General features: G+C 37.7%; 1 protein-coding gene and 2 non-coding genes across 3 annotated transcripts; 2 read left to right on the plus strand and 1 right to left on the minus strand.

Moving 5' to 3' along the window:
• Positions 1-6,508: 6,508 nt before the first annotated feature.
• On the minus strand, positions 6,509-6,592 carry Trnal-cag (transfer RNA leucine (anticodon CAG)). The gene has a single exon. It is a non-coding gene; the product is annotated as a tRNA-Leu (tRNA).
• Positions 6,593-6,890: 298 nt separating this feature from the next.
• Positions 6,891-19,521, plus strand: LOC112058061 (aminoacylase-1). Its single transcript, XM_024098728.2, has 9 exons — positions 6,891-7,052; positions 9,036-9,205; positions 10,386-10,554; positions 12,502-12,648; positions 13,538-13,608; positions 15,671-15,787; positions 16,354-16,449; positions 17,723-17,856; positions 19,267-19,521. Exons 1-9 carry the CDS (start codon positions 6,968-6,970, stop codon positions 19,469-19,471), a joined length of 1,194 nt encoding a protein of 397 aa, XP_023954496.2. The 5' UTR covers positions 6,891-6,967; the 3' UTR covers positions 19,472-19,521.
• A 497-nt stretch (positions 19,522-20,018) lies between these two features.
• Positions 20,019-20,090, plus strand: Trnaq-cug (transfer RNA glutamine (anticodon CUG)). The gene has a single exon. It is a non-coding gene; the product is annotated as a tRNA-Gln (tRNA).
• Positions 20,091-20,762: the final 672 nt, after the last annotated feature.

The raw sequence follows: 20,762 nt of genomic DNA on the forward strand, positions 1-20,762 counted from the left end.
GGTTAGATTGTGGCTAGATAATGAAATGAGCTTTTTACTACCTACCTATGTAGAAAAAAATAACCACATTTTCTCCACAAAGTTTTATTGTTGACTAGATTCCGGAGAGTGTGGGTTCGAATCCGATCCGTGGCATGCACCTCCAACTTTTCAGTTGTGTGCATTTTAAGAAATTAAATATCACGTGTCTCAAACGAAAAACATCGTGAGGAAACCTGCATGCCAGAGAATTTTCTCAATTCTCTGCGTGTGTTAAGTCTGCCAATCCGCATTCGGCCATCGTGGTGGACCAGGGCCGGACCGTCCATACGGCGAACGGAGCGGTCGCTCCAGGCGCCAAATCCTAGGGGGCGCCGAAATGGTAAAGACAAGATCGAAAAGAAATTTATTTCTTTTCGATCGTCTATATTTAAAGCGAAGAGATGAACGCGACGTGCGCGAATTTACTTCTAGTAGAGGCGTCTTTCTTTACCTATGGTGCAGGGAGTGCGTTGATTTTAACCCGGGTATATACAGGTAATAGAGGGCGCTATGGTGATGATTGCACCCGGGCGCTGCGTGAGCTAGAGAGTCTTTACTTATAGTGCAGGGGGTGCGTTACACCCGAATGTCGCGATCTCAGGGGCGCCCAACCGCCACTCGCCGCGCGGGTTTTATAGGTACTAGGGGGCGCTACGGTGATGATTGCACCCGGGCGCTACGTGAGCTAGAGTCTTTACCTGTAGTGCATGGGGTGCGTTACACCCGGGTGCCGCGATCTCAGGGGCGCCCAAGCGCCACTCGCCGCGCGGGTTCTATAGGTACTAGTGGGCGCTAGGGTGATGATTGCACCCGGGCACTACGTGATCGAGAGACGGTATCGTGCCTGATTTTCAATTGGCCTGAGTATGGTCAAAATCTTCGCGTCCCATAAGTTCGTAGCCTAAGTAAACCAGGAAACTACAAAGCTATAATTTTTTAGTTAATTTATTTTTCAACTTTATTTAGAGCTCAATACACTTATTTTGTTGGCCTGGAAACATTTCTATACCAGCTATTTTTTTTCTTTAAACTCTTAGAAAATGCATAGACCACTTTCATAAAAATTTTGAACTCGATAAGTGCTTTTTTAGCTTCGGAAATAGATAAAATTCGATGATGGAGAGACTAGATCATATGAATATGGTGGTAAGGTAAGAATTCTAAATTACCCTGATGAAACAAAACTTTACTTCTCAATGATCATGGCCATTTTTCTTTAATATGTCCTCTGAAACATCGCAGCAGATTTCACTATTAAGCAGAGTTTATATTTACGCCTTTTTTTAGTAATCCACCGTAATTACATCCCGCGAATCTCAAAAAACTAAGACCATTACTTTTGCAACACTTTTTTTGGTCGTGTCCACTTTTTAGACTGTACATTTGTTTCTGGAGTTAAAGTAATATACTCAGGTTTTAACCATGGTCACAAAACATACAAAAAAGTATCTGCCTCAAACAACTCCAAGCAGTTGCGAAAATTCGTCAGTCGATCGCGTATTTGTTCAACTCAAAGAAGCCAAGGCGATTATGTGATGTTTGCCTTCTGTTGAGATGCCAAAAGTGTCAGCTATCTTCCTAAAAGTCAATCTATCTATCTATCTATCTATACTATAATAAAAGAGTAGAAATCGAGTGTCTGTACTTTGCCCAAATTTAACTAAAATCAATTAGAAATGAGCAATTGAATACGAAAACATTTTTTTTAATTTCTTGTCTGTCTGTCTGTCTGTTTGTCTGTCTGTCTGTCTGTCTGTCCTTCTGTCTGAATGTTCGCGCTATTCTCTGGTTCTACTGGACGGATTTTGATGCGGATTTCACAAATAGATTAAGCATAGTTCAGGGCAACATATAGGCTTTGTTTCATTAAGATCGGATATATAGCAATAAACGCGCGGCCTTTGGCCGCGAACTTTATTATACACCGGCCTTCGGCCGGGGGTTTGTAATAGGGTTTGTAATAGGGCGACCGTGGCTATGGCTGGGCATTTTACCTAAGCGCAAAAAACGCGCGCACTTTATGATATACTACTATATCATAAAAAAGTTTTCATTCAATTAAAAGCGAAACATAACATCGTATGTGCTATCTTCTGATCAGTTTGAAGGCGGTACCAAGTTAGTGCTGTGTTAATTAAAGCCGTATCTGAAAGAAGTGTCTGAAAATCCAGTTAAAATCTTTATGATTTAAACGGCTTGAATCGAATCGAAATCGAACGGTCGAATTGAGAAACCTCCTCCTTTTTTTTGAAGTCGGTTAAAAATGTATGACATTCCGCTATACGTTAGGCTACGAACTTTTCAAACGTCCCTAGTATATAATGTTAGGAGCAAACAGGAAAGGCGCCATAATTGGATCTCGCTCCATTTTAAAATTTACCTCGGTCCGGCGCTGTGGTAGACTACTGGCCTAACCCCTCTCATTCTGAAAGGAGACTCGAGATCAGCAGTGAGCCAAATTTGGGTTGATAATGATGATGATAATTCACCTGTGCTATGAAATAAATGATAGAATATGTTATAGGTTATAATTTACTAGACCTATACTAGTATAGGTCTAGTAAATTGCGGTCAAACACATTTTTCATACTAAATCAAAGGCAACCTAATACAGTTAAATTAAGCATAGGTATATAAGCTCTCAATTGATATATTAGGTAACTAAATAACTGATGAAGGTATACACATAAATAACATTAATTGGTATTAAGATATATTATAGCCTGAATTAACACATAGGCTACTTTTTATCCCGGAAAATCAATGGTTTCCCGAGGGATTTGTGAAATACTAAAATCCACGCGGACGACGTCGCAGCGTCCGCTAGTCCATATATATTAAATACAACAACGCCCTGTATAAACTCATCGCCGTATCTTTATAAAAAACACGCTTGCTAAAATTCATGGCTATTGAACATAAGCTGAGTCTAACTTTTCATTAAATAAAAAAAAAAACTTTTATAAAAGCAGCGTAATGATTTCTAAGCCAACAATTTGAAATATGTTGGTTTATTTCACATTCGCTCCACTTCAAAAGCCTGTGGTTATGAGACCTTTAAAAGAATTGCAGTGAATGAGCGCCGGGCAGAAATAAAACTGAACATGCAATATAATGGAAACTTGTAATGGTTTTAACTCCCACCAGTAAATGTCGCACTTAAGAATTTGATATTTTATACGATACGAAGTGATTGTTCAATATTATAAACAAGCCGATGCCCGCGACATTTTCTGCGTGGAATTCAGGTTTTCACAAATCCCGCGGGAAAATTGGATTTTTCCAGTATGAAACTAACATTGAATTGACTATTTTCCTATTTTGAGCGCCTCATTTTTCATGCGCTAGAAACACATCTAACAGTATTTAATATCATTGGTACGAGTAATTATTACTTAGTATTTTAGAAGAAAGAAATGCTCGAAGTTTTGTAGCCCGACCTACGACCTATTTATTACCTACGACTCGAACCCAAGACTTCGTGATCTGAAGCTACGCTAAATTTGTTCAATGGAATAACTGAGGCCTTTGCCTGCAGAAATCACAATAAAGCAAGCAAGGACTGTAGGTACCATATATACCAGTACAGTTCGAGGATCGTTCTGTTTATAGTTTTGAACTCAGAAAAGCATGCAGATTACGATTCTGCATGTTAAATTATTAAATTATATATTTAAATCACTTTATCATACGTCAATAATAAAAATCTTAAATATTGTTAATACCTTCACTAATTTCATAATTAATATTCAAAACTTCTGCAAAACATGAATATAAATTCATGTTTTGCAGAAGTAATATAATTTCACGAATACAGGCTTCAGTTTTCACGATGAACAGACAAAATGATGGCAACCAACTGTATTTTACTCACTGATCATACGAGTACCTACCTCGATGATTTTATTTTACTATTCGGATTGATGAGAATGCTGACAATAATGTTTGTTACAAAAATAATTCACTTTTTATATCAACTAATGAGTTTAGCTTAAATAAATTGTAGTAACTATAAAGCATTACAATTTATTTAACTTCGCCATCTACATACAGCTTTGAAAAATACAAATTTATGACCGTTTACCTTTCAGCGCTATCTATGAATGTACTATAACAACACGCTGAACTTCAGGGGCTGTTTCGAAACACATTTCACGCTGAAAGGTTTGAAACTCAAGGTATGTAATTCAGATTATAAAAGTTTCCGCTAGATGGCACTGTAGCTTACATAGTCAAAGAGTTGATACTTAAATTTAAAGCGGAAATTATACGTTACTGAACAATGTTCTAATATAACTTTTTAAAGTAAACAATAAATTATTGTAATGTAAAACTAATGGAAAATCATCGTTTGAGTGGGGTGCGGTGCAATTCTGAGGGTGTACGTCAATAAAATAACATTATGGGTATATTTTTAAACTTGATGGGGATTGAAAAGAATTCTCCATTTTTTAAATTAGGGCTCATTAAAGTCTCGATTACTAGATAACGATGCACGCTGACGACGGTACAAGAAGGTCATATTATTAAAAGCTTGTTTTTGATACAGTTTTAAAATAATACAAATACTTATAAATGTTTCACTATTTTTATATATGGGTCATAGATATAACAGTGCATATCATATTTATAGAAACTTTTATCACTGTCTGTGGTCCGCGATATTTATTGATATTGTGGTTTTTTGATAAACAACAACGAAGATAGGGTAGACTGGGGCAGATTACGCAGTGTGCTGATATTTAATTTACTTGCTCATTTTGGCGTAAAATTTAAAATGAGCACCCTTCCGGTCTTGAAGTATACTTAAAGGCTGAGTTTATTGTGGGCTTTCGTCGAACCAAATTACGTTTGCAACCCTCGTAATATTCATTTTAAGTTTTTGACTTTACTTATCATTCGTAGGCCTCCGTGGCGCAATGGTATGCGCGGTGGAATTACAAGACGGACGTCCTGGGTTCGATCCTCGGCTGGGCCGATTGAGGTTTTCTTAATTGGTCCAGGTCTAGCCGTTGGAAGGCTTCGGTCGTGGCTAGTTACCACCCTACCGACAAAGACGTATCGCCAAGCGATTTAGCGTTCCCGTACGATACCGAGAGGAGTGTGGATTTTATCCTATTCCTAACAAGTTAGCCCGCTTCCATCTTGGATTGCATCATCACTTACCAACAGGTGAGATTGTAGTCAAGGGCTGACTTGTAGAGAGTAAAAAAATAAATAAAGTAAGATCACCTGATTTTTAATAAGTGCTTGTACTTAAGTTTGAAACAAATATTTTTTTGATTTGTTTTGTATTTATATGTACTGGGTTACTCCACGTTAGAAAAAAAATCACGATATCAATATCGATAAATCGCTGCATCTTTGAACGATTCGTTTTTTAAATTTTTTTTTTTTTTGTAGAAATAAATAATGCATTTTCAATTGATTATACAAGCACATTATGATGATCATAGATGTTGTTTGACAGAACTAAGCATGGTGGCAGTGCTTCCACGGACAATTTATGTCAGAGAGCCACACTAAATAAGAGTTACACTGTTTTAATATCAACCTGAACTAAAATGAAAATTAAATCTGAAGCACGAGCAACATCTACTTGTAAATTATTTCATCGTTCAGTCTGTTGCGTAAACTCTGTAATTTCTGTCGCATTTTTAAATCCTTGCTATTTATATTCTACCAACAAGCGAGTTTCGGTAGATTATTATAGAGCATTTTATTTATAAAGTAAATTCTGATTGCGGAAGTAAAATTAAAATGGAATTTCGTGTAGACAAGTGTATAATTAGTATGAAAATATTGGCACAGGACCAAGAACGTGTAGCTAATACACGCTGTGACTTATCATTATTTCAACCAACATATTACATGAAGTAATAGATACTAATGATATAAATGATATAAAAATTGATAATGTCATCATAGTTTGTTCTTTGCTTGTTTACACTTTTAGGCACTAACTATTCATCTACGCATCGTGCATATTTTGATGAAATTACTCCAGATTTTTGTATAATCTAACTATGAGTACGGCGTTAAAACCACTTCGATATATTAGACAATTAATACAGAAACAGAAACACAGACAGAAATAAAATAAGAAAGTATATTTATCGCTGAATATAAATTGGTAATTTTGTTCAATGTATAGAATTATAGGTTTAGTAATATTCAGCAGGGAAATATAATTCCATTACTTAGAGACATGCTTTTTAAAATTCGCATGCACTATACTTAGCCTAATTAACTCTATTATCTGCAATGTATGGAGTTTTGCTTTATTCTCATGGTTACTTTTAAACGCTGTTTTGCGTTAGACTATGCGGTATATATGGCAATAATCCATTACATAAATCAAATAATTGTAGAAATAAATGGCGATAATATTGTTTATTAATATTTCATCACACTCGTATTACTTAAAAAAAAGCATTTAGAAGCTAACACCTAAAATGTTTACATATACAAGTATGTAAAAAGCAATTGTCAGAAGTGGGATTCGAACCCACGCCCACAGAAGTGGACTGCGACCTGAACGCAGCGCCTTAGACCGCTCGGCCATCCTGACGTGTGCATTCGTGTCGAAAATTGACAATAGATCAATATGATGTATTGCAAACTTTTATAAATGTAAAATTTTAGTATTTACTGAAATAATTTGTAAAAAAATTAATTTCGCATGTGACGTCATCATCATTTTTCTTCATAAGTTCGCACGGAACATTTGGTGTTTTCTGTGTATTTTCTTTCTTTATTAAATGCAATAAAGTTATTTAAAAAATGATCCATCCATACTCAATCTCCCCATAAAAAGATGCGGTTAAAAACACTATGTATAAAAAACCGAACCGCGCCAAATATTTACAGTTAAATATAGAACATAATAACAAAAAGGGTGAGAGCGGGCCAATTGTGACCTAGAAAGTTTAGCCCGCAGTATACAATGACAGACTACGCTAACGAGCCCGCGGTGGCCAATCTACGGGATTACCTCCGAATACGCAGCGTCCATCCCAATATTAATTACAGTACGTAAATAGCTGGTAGGCAACCATTAGCGGACCTAAATAGGCAAGATGCGTGTGAACCAGACATAATGATATTTTTAGGGATCCCTACCTCAAAAGGAAAAACGAAACCTATAAAGGATAACTTTGTTATTTGTCTTCTTTTCTTTATGTTTGCCCGAATCCAATATTTTGGGAACCTTAAGCTGTTAAAAAAATCATATTCGTTAACGTCAGTGTATTTATGCAACGACGATCGTCAAAATTTTTAATCGAATTAACGATGTCATGTGCAATGATCATGTTATTTCCTCTTTGGTCTTTCTTTGGTATTTCATACCATATTATACATTCTTCATTGGCAATAAAAATCAAAAGTTTAAGTAGATTTTGTATTATTTTCTAGAACTACTAATAAGTCTTCGATTTATGATGAAGACTGAATTTGTACAGAATGCCATATAAGTATGTATGTATATGTATGTATGTACAGAATGCCATATATGATGTATGTATGTATGTATGTATGTATATAAGTATGTTTTATAATGCCATATAAGTAATTTTAATTCACCATCATCAATAATTCGTAAATATTATTATTAATCTTAATATTATTATTTTATTATCCCTCGCTATACTCGTAATATCTTTCTTTCACGAGATTCATAATATAAAAAAAATCGTTTATTTCACTTTCTAAATTTACATAAATTAGTGCGAGTTTGGAACTTTCTTTTAGGAGTAGTAAAACTACCTCTGAAAAAATACAGAATAATACAGAATAATGTAACAAATGAATATTATTCAAGTAGGGTTAAAAATATTATATTTTATCATAATACTAGCTGACGCCGCGCGGTTTCACCCGCGTGGTTCCTGTTCCCGTAGGAATACGGGGATAATATATAGCCTATAGCCTTCCTCGATAAATGGGCTATCTAACACTGAAAGAATTTTTCAAATCTGACCAGTAGTTCCCGAGATTAGCGCGTTCAATCAAACAAACAAACAAACAAACAAACTCTTCAGCTTTATAATATTAGTATAGATTAATTTGAAGATCCAATTACACCAAAATTACCTACAACCTGTCAAAGGGATGGAATAGAAATACGCACGAGGGAAATGTCGAGTCACTAATTACTGCGGATATTAGCAATTTTTTCACCCTCAAGAGTTACTTACATGTGTTACGGATATCGGTAATAATCACAAAAACGAAAATACAACAAAAATCATCAGTGACTTGTTTGAATGGTACACTGAGATACATAATAAGGCCGCTGGACCCATTAAGAAAAAATCAATCGGCCCATTCGGGGATCGAACCTAGGACCTCCGTCTTGTAAATCCACCGCGCACATCACTGCGCCACGGAGGCCGTCACAACGCGATACTATCATTTTGTGGTAGGGGGAAACATTTCGAGCAGGTCCCTCCTATCTTTTAGAATGCATTTCCTTGGGCCTTAGCCATGTGGCACATCGATTCTCTTTCTACAAACGCTAACGCTATGAAAACTAACAAAATGTATGGGAATGACAGAACTTGATCACGTGACCTGTCGATAGTGATTGTCATTCCCATAAAGCGTTTGTAGAAAGAGAATCGAAGTACCATATGGCTACAAGACCATAATCGATATGTTCTCTATGCCCACAGTAAATTACATATTTCAGTTAAGTTACACTAAGAAATGTCAAAAAATATACATAATATTTATATTTAAAAAAAAATAAACAAATAAATTAAATCAATATATTTATGTACAACTGCACTACAAAACATTATTTCACAAAATCACTAACACGACAAAACAATGTGACGGTAAGAACGTTGCTCAACAAAGAACTGAACACAAGTCATCAATCACCGTATAATCACCCTGTTGTACATACAATCACTGCCTTACCAACTTTATACAAGTACCTCCTATTTATAACATCAAAATTTTGAATGAACCATCCGTACTCAAGGAATTCGTAACACTTTTGTATACAGATGAATGTCTGACGTATTTAAGACGTCAGGCCGTCGAGCTGGGCCTGCCAGTCCAGGTGGTCGAAGCGGTGCCCCGGAAGCCAGTCCTCGTGATGACCTGGGAAGGCCTGGAGCCCAACCTGCCGAGTATTCTACTCAACTCGCATATGGACGTCGTTCCTGTATTCGAGGTTTGTTCAAATCGCACATGTTATCGCCGCGTTGCAACGAGCGGTACGGACGGCTTCAGTGTGCTCGTGGAGTTTGAGCCGTCCACATCTCTTGTTGTGTAATTATTTATGGGTTGGGATAGGCGGGGAGAGTGACTTGAGTGGAAAAGGGGAATGTTTGTTAACAGTCAAAGGATCCTTTAACCCTACACACATCGTTCACAAGTGCGCGACTTCACTCAAGGTCATTCTCTGCCATTCTAGGGTCTTATTTTGGTTACAGTTTGATTTGTTAATTAAGTTGTCCTGACAAATTTTGTGAATCATAACCTTTGTTCGACATTAGTTTTCTTATTTTTGTAATCACTTTTGAGTCTGCTAAAACACACTATCTCATTTTATTAATAAGTAGCAGTCGCCCCGATTTTACTTGTGAGTTTCCCGTTCCTGAAGATGAAACATAGAGATAAAATGTACTTATGTTATATATGTATGTAACTTATGTTACTCGCTGATAATTAAGCTTTCCATTGGTGTAAGAATTTTCAAAATCGGTCCAGTATAAGTCTTTATATGACGCGTTTTAGTAAATTCGAAAATCCCGCCGTTGACTGTATAGCTATAAGTTGTTGACTACGGATCCCTAAAAATCTGTTCCAAACCGTCCGTTTCAAACGGACATGTAAACTAAGCTTACTTGAAATAAGTGAATTTTGACTTTGCCTTTGACTTTTGACTTAGAAAACGAGGTTGTATACCCCGCTACGACAAGTCACAACAAGTCTCGTAGACGCGGCGTTAATATATTTAATGGCGGTCATTAGCATTTTGTGATAGCGGTTCTATTGTCATTTGTGAAAAGCGCTGTAAAAAAACGGTGGCATCCATATAATGTGGATGTCCAGGCAACTCGTACGAAAAGATTTGCATCTACATTTCTAATTCGTACAGCAAAAATTTGGAATGCCCTTCCGGCGTTTGTGTTTCCTGACAAATACAATTTGGACACCTTCAAAGCTAGAGTGAATAGGCATCTTCTAGGTAAGCGCGCTCCAACTTAGACCGCATTAATGCTTACCATCAGGCTTAATTGTAGTCAAGCGCTGGCCTATAATGCATAAAAAAAAAAAAAAAAATTAGTTCAAGTTTTGCTGCGGTACTTCTTTCGTGGCGCGGAGTCTACAATGTAACAATGTTTCAGAAAAGCTGGACCTACCCTCCTTTCGAAGCGCGTATAGTGGACGGAGTTATTTACGCGCGCGGAGTGCAAGACATGAAGACCACTGGTGTGCAGTACATAGAGGCGGTGCGGCGGTTGAAGAGCAGGGGCATCAGGTTGAAGAGGACCTTGCATTTGAGCTTCGTACCAGGTCTGTCTACGAGTCTACTCTCAGAATGAGAGGGGTTAGGCCAATAGTCCACCACGCTGGCCCAATGCGGATTGGCAGACTTCACACACGCAGACAATTAAGAAAATTGTCAGGTATGCAGTTTTCCTTCACCGTTTGAGACACGTGATATTTAATTTCTTCAAATGCACACAACTGAACAGTTGAAGGTGCATTTTAAGAACCTCCTCCTCCGGAACCTCAAGCTCCGGAATCGGAGGCAGAGGTCATACCCACTGGTCCAACACGGTCTGTCTTCTACGGTGTATCTGAAGGACAAGGGAGGGTTTTGAAGGCCTCTGTGGTCCGGTTGATAGTGCTGTGGTTCTTAATAGAGTAGTCCTATGTTCGATATCCAGCAACATGGGAAAAATAACTTCAGATTTAGGTACTCAACCGGCACGTTTTGACGGCTTCCGTGGCGCAGGGGTATGCACGGTGGATTTACAAGACGGAGGGCCTGGGTTCGTTACCCATGGGCTGGGCCGATTGAGGTTTTCTTAATTGGTCCAGGTCTGGCTGGTGGGAGGCTTCGGCCGTGGCTAGTTACTACCCTACCGACAAAGACGTACCGCCAAGCGATTTAGCGTTCCGGCACGACGTCGTACAGAAACCGAAAGGGATGTGGATTTTCATCCTCCTCCTAACAAGTTAGCCCCCTTCCATCTTAGATCATCACTTACTATCAGGTGAGATTGTAATCAAGGGCTAATTTGTAAAGAATAAAAAAAAAGTCAGATTACGCACGCACGATTTCACACCCGCGCAGTCTTGTTGCGATGAATGAAAACCCACGACTGATGCACGTCACTTCCCCGCACGCACGATTTCACACCCGCGCAATCTTGTTGCGATGAATGAAAACCACGACTGATGCACGTCACTTCCCCGCACGCACGATTTCACATTCGCGCAGTCTTTCCGCCCGTCGCCCGCATATCATGGGAGTGTTCACTGAACTTGCCAAGACTATAGGCACGCTACGCCGCTGTATATTAGTTACAATGTACGAAAGTTATTATCATAAAAACTAAATTTATCGTTATGCGAGGTTAAAATACACTTTGATTTAATATAAGTAAATACATTATGCAACTCTTTTCCTAAGTGTTCTTTAAAAATAAAACTTGTACGATTGTAAATGTTGTTTCAACTCAACAAAGTTGGCAGTGTATACAACGAAGCTTTTAAAAAAATAACTGTTGAAAGCATTAAATTTTTTTTTTATCATCATTACACAGATTTTACAAAACTTAGTTACATTAAATCAAAGGTAGGGTAGGTAGGTACTATACTGTAACTTATAAAGTTACTACCTCTTAGTCTTAGGTACTCGTGCTCCATTTAGCGGTTCAGAGTGATTAAATTACCTACAAACACCCATTCATCCAAACTTTCACATTTATCGTCGTCATCAACCCATATTCGGCTCACTGCTGAGCTCGAGTCTCCTCTCAGAATGAGAGGGGTTAGGCCAATAGTCCACCACGCTGGCCCAATGCGGATTGGCAGACTTCACACACGCAGAGAATTAAGATAATTCTCTGGTATGCAGGTTTCCTCACGATGTTTTCCTTCACCGACTGAGATACGTGATATTTAATTTCTTAAAATGCACACAACTGAAAAGTTGGAGGTGCATGCCCCGGACCGGATTCGAACCCACACCCTCCGGAATTGGAGGCAGAGGTCATATCCACTGGGCTATCACGGCTTTTTCGCATTTATAATGTTACTTAAATTGCATTCCCGCAACGATAGTGATTGTAAAGAGTAAAAGAATTCCAGACTGAATATTTACTAAATAAAACTTGGTTGTCGCAGGTAGTGTAATGTATGGCAAACATTTGCTATACATATTGTCACTACCTGTGACAATATGTATGGCAAATATTTTTTAAAAAAATTAGTACGTTTTGTGAGTAATAGATGAAGAGGTGGGAGGTCACAATGGTATGAGCGAGTTCGTGAAGACGGATCACTTCAGGAACCTGAACATCGGGTTCGCGCTGGACGAGGGGCTCGCCAGTCCTGATGACAACTTCGTGGTTTACAACGCCGAGAGGAGCATATGGCGTGAGTAAAACTTTTCTTAATTCAATACATATAAATAAAATTTAAGTGTCTATCTGTGTTTTCAATAAACTATTTCTCAAGCGCAAATACATTAGTTAGTTACAGAGTACTAAAAACAATCAAGCTTTTTTTTCTGTCTATCATTTTGTTTAACCGAGCTGAACCGATTTTAATGGGGCCTTCTTCTTTAATGGGGCTACTTCTCATTCTAGAAAAACTAAAGGATCCCGCGGGCGCCTGTTAGATGCTAAAGGCGAACAGAAATTTTTGTAAACAAAAAGTTAATTTCCGAAATTTTGTTGAAACAATCATGTTAGGTGATGGTAAAGAAAAAAATCACTACCACTTGATATAAAATTAAGAGTAGGTACGATGTCAAGATCGTTGAAATAACTATTTACGATGAAAGAAACAGTAGTAGGTTTTAATAGTAATATCACTACACCGAGATATTGAGATCTCAGTCAAGCGCTTACTTTTCATAAATAAAAAAAAAATGTACTTGCGAATTGCAAATGCACGAATGCACGAACTGTGTGCGTGGCGGCACCTGAACTGGGTCCTAACTGAAAATCAGTGCTGCATCCTTTTTGCATTAAAAGTATGCGGCAAAATGCTGATTTGGGGCCTTTTTCTAGGTTATGCCACATATTACAGGGCATTCTTCAGTGCTCCACTGTTTGAGTGGACAGTTAGGCCATAATATGTTATAATTTATATATAATGTGATATGTGGCATTACTTAAAAATAAAGGTCTTTTTTTTCTTTCTTTTCTTTCTTTCAAATTTGGCCTAAAATAGTTGTGGTTTCATAGTAATTAGTTTGAGTGATAGTGGTTTTTAGACACAGTTTTTAGATTAAAACAAAGCAAATATGTCTCTCCACCAGATGTGACAGTTACATGTCCAGGGAAATCTGGCCACGGCTCGCTGCTCCTCCCGGACAACTGCGGAGAAAAGGTTCGTGAATATTCGATGAAGTGTTTGCTAGAAGTTTGCTCGCCACGTTTTCTGTAGCTTTACATAATATTTAGATAAGTTTGTTTCGCGTCAGACTGTAATTTGTGCAATATTTTGAGAGAGAATTGCTAAAAACGCAAGGTCTAGAAATGACATTAATTCCTGTCTATTCACAGTCATTTCTACGTATTCAATGATCAGCGGGCCTATATTGTATCTTCGTGTAACATCCAATGAATGAGTCACTACATCGTTTTTCATCGTATATTTTCATTTTAGTGATCATCTAAAATAGTTATTTCAACGAAATAAACTTGACCGCACCATTTTACATCAAATCGTAATGATTTTTAGTTTCTATCTAAAATAATTATTTCAACGGAATTACGTATATACTAGTTTTTTGTTAAATTACATTACTATCGGCTACTACCACGACTATACTAATTTTACTTTACGTAAAATGTCGATAATTATGTCATTTTCTTGAAAACACAATGTTAGATGATTGCAAAACCGAAAATACGATGAAAAACAATATAGTGTTTGATTGTTTGAATGGTATACCGAATTACATAATAACCCTAAAATATTGGTAGACATAACTTGTATGTCTCCCAAGTTAACCCGTTACTGCATCGTCACTTTTAGTGAGAACTCAGTCAAGGTACCTACTAACTTATCCTTAAAAAATTGCGAAATACACTATCTCAAATTGTGGTATACATACGTAACTTCAACTTATAATAAACGTTATCCCAAAGCCTCATCTAAATATGTATCTGGCTAGGTCGATAGTAATTATCTCCTGAATGTTGGTTCTGAATTATAAATCGATTTCATTAACCGTTTGGCGAACCTCCAAGCAATAAGTTACTGTCTATCAAGACAGGCTTGTTTTAAGCTGGATGGACTTAGTAGCTCGAACAATAACTGTATGACAAATATGTTCATTCATCTTGTTGAGTAAATAAGTAACAAAGTGTACTAATTCGTTACTGTAACTCTTAGAAGCAATAGATCCAAAAGATTCACCACCGAGAGGTCGTGAGTTCGATGATTGACCTATGTGAATGGGTTATCAACGGTGGCTATCATCCCTTCATCCCTAGAATTCAAAGCATATTGCGTCTTAATCTTTTATGCAAACATGTGATAAAGATGATAATACATTATTTGAACAATGTTTAGCCTAAATCTGGCATGCAAAATTATTCATAAACAATTACTTATTAGGTACTAGTACTAGGTAGGTACTACTACTCCTCCTCCTCCTCCTTATCAGTCGATGGACATAGACCTCTTGCATGGACTTCCAAAAACAACGGTCTCGAGCCGCCAGCATCCAACGGCTCCCTGCAACCCGCTTAATGTCCTCAGTCCACATAGTAGGGGATCAACCAACACTGTGCTTTCCGGCGCGGAGTCGCCATTCCAGCACCTTGGGACCCCAACGTCCATCGGCTCGTCGAACTATGTGGCCTGCCCAATGCCATTTTAGCTTCGCGACTCGCTGAGCTATGTCAGTGACATGGTTCGTCTGCGGATCTCCTCATTTCTGATTCCATCACGCAGAGAAACTCCAAGCATAACTTTTTTTATTTAAAACATTTTAAGCATTAAAATAAAATAAAAAAACACGATTATTATAAAGATAAGTATTATAAAGTTAGTCACGTTAAAAATTATAGAGTTATTATGTCAAGGGATCCAGTCGAATATTTTTTTATATGCATATCTGCCTATCGAACCGGTGTATTGGTCTACAAATTAAAAAGTGCTTGTAAACTAAGCCGGATTAAAATAAACGAATGTTGATTTTTTGTGGGAGCCGTTGGATGCTAACGGCTCGAGACGGTTATGTTTGAAAGTCCATGCAAGAGGCCTATATCCAGCAGTGGACGTCCATCGGCTGATAAAGATGATAAAGATGAAAAACAAACAAAAACAATAGTCTTGACTGGACATACATGAAGACAAGAGTGAATAGGCATCTTATATTCTCGGTAGTTCTCTTCTATCTTAACATTGTTCAATTTTATAAGTATTTTCACATTTTCAGATTCGCTATATCATTGATAAATTCATGGATCTGCGCAAGGAATCGAAAGCGAAGCTCGAGAGTGACCCCGAGTTGACTATTGGTGAGGTGACCTCTGTCAACTTGACCATGTTAAATGTAAGTATGATAATTTGTCTATAATTAATAGTCAGGGATACGTAGAACATTTTTTACAACTGATTACTAACAAGTTAATTTTTCGTGAGTAGCTTCATCTTGATGAGACAATCAACTTTTTTATTTACCAAAATTCTTGATTCTGGTAGCTAACTGAGTTACCAGGAAATGAAAATTTCTAAGCGTCGGAACGAGATAATGTACCACGCAATTTGTAGGACATTGTGACTGTTAAGTTGTTATCATCATTATCAACCCATATTTGGCTCACTGCTGAGCTCGAGTCTCCTCTCCGAATCAGGTCGCCACAGCCTAAAGACTCTTAGTTCATCTTAATAAATAAATGCGAAAGGTCATCACGATATATTGAAAACCGCTAGACCGTTAGTTTATAGTTAGTAGGCGTCCGTAAAGAACGGATTTTGCAATAGGATTGGATTAAGAAGGATAAATTGCGGACGAAGTCGCGGGCGTCCGCTAGTTGAGTAATATTACTGTTTCTAATTAATTTCTCGTTCCAATAAACATGGCTTTCATAAACATTAATTATGTTATTCAATCCGCAGGGCGGCATTCAGAACAACGTGATTCCAGAGAAGTTGACTGCCAGCTTCGACATCCGTTTGGCACTCTCTGTGAACTTTGAGGAGTTTGAAAATATGGTATTAAGATTTAATAAAAAAAACTTCTCATTCAGTACAATAGAATCATCATCATCATCATCATTAACAACCCATATTCAGCTCACTGTTGAGCACGAGTCTTCTCTCAAAATGAGAGAGGTTAGGCCAATAGTCAACCACGCTGTCCAAATGCGGATTGGCAGACTTTCACACACGTAGAATGTTTTCCACATGCTGTTTTCCTTCACCGTTTGAGACACGTGATATTTAATTTCTTAAAATGCACATACCTAATTGAAAAGTTGAAGTTGCATGCCCCGAACCTATGCACTACGAATCGAAGGCAGAGGTCATATCCACTGGGCTATCACAAAGATCTGAGAATTTTCTAAATTCTCTACTTAATTTATATACGTCTGTGTAAGTTAACATTGCATATTTTTATACACAGTTCGTTTCTTTTTCGCGGAGATTTATTGTTATTCATTTAAATTTTATTTTTAACAAGCTTTTATTAGCTTTCACTTGTAACTAACTAAGAAAATCTTGGAATCTTAACTTGGCCCATTCCTCGGTCTTTGGTTAGGATGAAATTTTACACACGCTCTGAGTTCTGATGGCAATATATGACTTGCTAAAAACGTCATTACAAATCCAATATGGCGGCCTCCCCAAGATAGCGGACTGGCTGTTTGAAATCTATGATATGGATTTCAAATGAAAGGGTTTGCTGTCAAAAATACGAAAACAATAGTCACGTGACTTAAATACAATATGGCGGAAGTCCAAGATGGCGGACAGGCTATTTTAAATGCACCCCCATGTTATGGGTATCAAATGAAAGGGTTTGCTGTCAGGAATACGAATAAACAATTTGTAATATCAATATCAATCATATCAATTTGTAATATTTAGTGCGTGCTAAAAGTGTTTTGTTTTTAGTTTTTAAACTATTATATTATATTAATTATATTAAAGAGCCGTGATAGCCTAGTGGATATGACCTCTGCCTCCGATTCTGGAGGGTGTGGGTTCAAATCCGGTCCGGGGCATGCACCTCCAACTTTTCAGTTGTGTGCATTTTAAGAAATTAAATATCACGTGTCTCAAACGGTGAAGGAAAACATCGTGAGGAAACCTGCATACCAGATTATTATCTTAATTCTCTGCGTGTGTGAAGTCTGCCAATCCGCATTGGGCCAGCGTGGTGGACTATTGCCCTAACCCCTCTCAACCTGAGAGGAGACTCGAGCTCAGCAGTGAGCCGAATATGGGTTGATGACGACGAAACTATTATATTGTTGATTCTAAGATAAAGCAGTGGTGCATTGAAGCAGGAGACGGTGTGACATATGAGTTTGAACAGAAGGACGTGTACGTAGCCCCCACCAGCGTCGACAGCACCAACCCCTACTGGGTGGCGTTCAAAGCAGCCATCGACAAGCTGTAAGTATACTTATTGCAGTAACTCTTTCTAAAGAAAAAGGTGCGAGGTAGAGGAGGAACGTTTCTTATTATACGGTTATTAAGGGTTGAACTCATCGGTATTGTCGCCAACCCCTAAATCATAGTAAATATGCTACTGGGTAACGTCGAAAGCAGATATCGACTAACTGTAAGTATACGTACAGTATCTCTAACGTTATATAACTCTTTTTAAAGAGAGAAAATGAAAGAAGAAAGAAAGTAAGACCTGTTGAATCTTTATTCTATATGAATAAAATAAAGACTGGAACAATTCAGAAGAATTTATGGGTATACATTACTCTTACAACTCTTCAGATTTAATCATATTATTTCATACTTCGATTAAGGCAAGAGATTGATTTTTAGAATTTGAACTATTGTGACTGTTATACATATTAATTGATTATAAAACACGGCTAAAACTCACGTGATATAAGGTCGGAGTATGCCCGCAGCCGCTTGTATTGCGCGTTGGGAGAGGGGCTGAGTGGTGGGAGTGAAGGTTCCGTTACACTCTCCGACGGTTCATTAATGTCATCTTCATTAGACTCGTCTTCTTGTAAGCAAACCGAACTAACACTATCTTGTTCCAAGTTTTTTTGTGACAATGAAAGAAATAGCGGTTTCTACGTTGTCGGTCCCGTATGGGTTCGAAATTATTTATTTATTACTAGCGGACGCCCGCGACTTCGTCTGCGTGAAACCCTACTACTACGCCTACCCCTACCCTACCCTACCACTACCCTACCTTTACCTTACCCCTACCCTACCCCTATCTTGCCCCTATCCTACTACCCCTATGGTAGGGACCATGCGACATTAAAAATGGAGTAACTTCTCCCGTTTTCTCAACATTTCCCTTCACTGCTCTGCTCCTATTAACGGTAGCGTAATGAAAAATATACTGTAACCTGCCCAGGAGTATGAAGAAGAATTGTGCCAAGTTTTGTTAAAATCCGTGGAGTAGTTTTTGTTTCTATAACGAACATACCACGCGACGGAAGCTCAAAAAATTGAGTAACTTCTCCCGTTTTGCCAACATTGCCCTTCACTGCTCTGCTCCTAGTGATCGTAGCGCGATCAAAAGTATACTATAACCTGCCCAGGAGTATGAAGAATATTGTACCAAGTTTCGTTAAAATCTGTCGAGTAGTTTTTGTTTCTATAAAGAACATACAGACAGACAGACAAAAATTCTACTGATTGCATTTTTGGCATCAGTATCGATCACTTATCACCCCCTGATAGTTATTTTTGAAATATATTTCATGTACAGAATTGACCTCTCTACAGATTTATTATAAGTATAGATTAAGTTCTAAAAATCGATCTTTTGTCTTTAGGATTTATGGACGAACAGCAAAACTTAATAAGCTTTCTCTGTTCCAGCAATGTGCCACTGAAAGTGCGCACTTTCCCTGGTGGTACAGACTCACGTTTCATTCGCCAGCTGGGCATCAGCGCGCTCGGCTTCTTCCCGCACCGACACACTCCGCCTGCGTTACACGAACACAACGAGAGTCTGCGTGTTTCTGTGTTCCTCGACGGCATCACCGTCTACACAGACATCATCCCCGCTCTTGCCAATGTGTAAACATTTGTACCAAAACAATTGTTTTACCATAATAAAGTCATTAAAGCCTATTTTTCTGTGTGTTCTTATTAACTAGCTACATTTACACAACGAGAGTCTGCGTGTCTCCGTGTTCCTCGACGATATGACAAATGTTATAGTCATTTACGCATAATTTTCTGTGTTTTATTATGTAGGTAGGTAGTACTGACGGAAGCCCACAACTTTCTTCTCTTAGACCTCCTTAATCCGACCCTACTAACATTAAGCTACTCATACTCTACAGTGAGCCGAATATAGGTTGTTCACGATTAGCTTTTAATTTGCTCGCACATCCTGCACAAGACGTGATTTTCGTCAGTGACGAATCATGTTTAAATCACTCTTCGTTTTATAAATGTGAATAATCTGTTCGTCAACATTAATTGTAATTGATGCCGAATCGTCAAAGGTGTTTGCATGTGTGAACAAGCCCTTATATTCGACTATTAAAAGTTAAAGAATTCATAGATGGTCAACGATAATATTTCTTTATCGTATGACAGGTATTTTCGAAAGAGTAAGCAGAGGTTCCATGGTGTAACGGTTAGCACTCTGGACTCTGAATCCAGCGATCCGAGTTCAAATCTCGGTGGAACCTTCCTTTTTTTTCATTTCATTTTTCATCTTTTAATATCAATTTAATTGTAAATAATAAAAATGTACTAGTCGAAATACTGTCAGCAATTAAGGAAGGTTTCAATTAAGTTTTTAGCTGCCTCGGTCCACTAGTTTGTGCGGCTATGATAACGAGGTAGGTAGTGAGTTCGAATCTTGTTATAATAGTATATATATAGCATATATATAGTTCGAATCTTGTTATAATAGTATATATATAGTATAGTATTTTCCTTTTTTAAGAAATGCTCAATTGCAACCCTTCATAGGTGACGTACTCTCCATCAGGTGGCTAACTTGTAAAGAATAAAAAAAAAATGCCTCGGAATGTACCTACGTTATGCCATCAGGAATAGGGTATTTGGCTCATATATATATATACATATAACAGTATAGTCTATGTAAGACAAAATATTAATTTGTACAAACGAAAAGGAGATTTAAACCCACGTCTTACTAGACACGGGCATAAGTTAGTTATTTCTGCACATCGTCTCCAAAGAGTAAAAAAATCTTTTGTAGGTTTGGATGTACTCTTCTATAACAAGATCCCCAAGACTGTGATGGACCTGCCAATGCATAGTTTTAAGCAATGTGTTAAAAACATTTACTTAGTCGAGGTTACTACAACATTGATGAGTTCCTTAAAGATAAA

The sequence above is a fragment of the Bicyclus anynana genome, chromosome 13, assembly GCF_947172395.1.
Source record: "Bicyclus anynana chromosome 13, ilBicAnyn1.1, whole genome shotgun sequence".
NCBI lineage: Eukaryota > Metazoa > Arthropoda > Insecta > Lepidoptera > Nymphalidae > Bicyclus > Bicyclus anynana.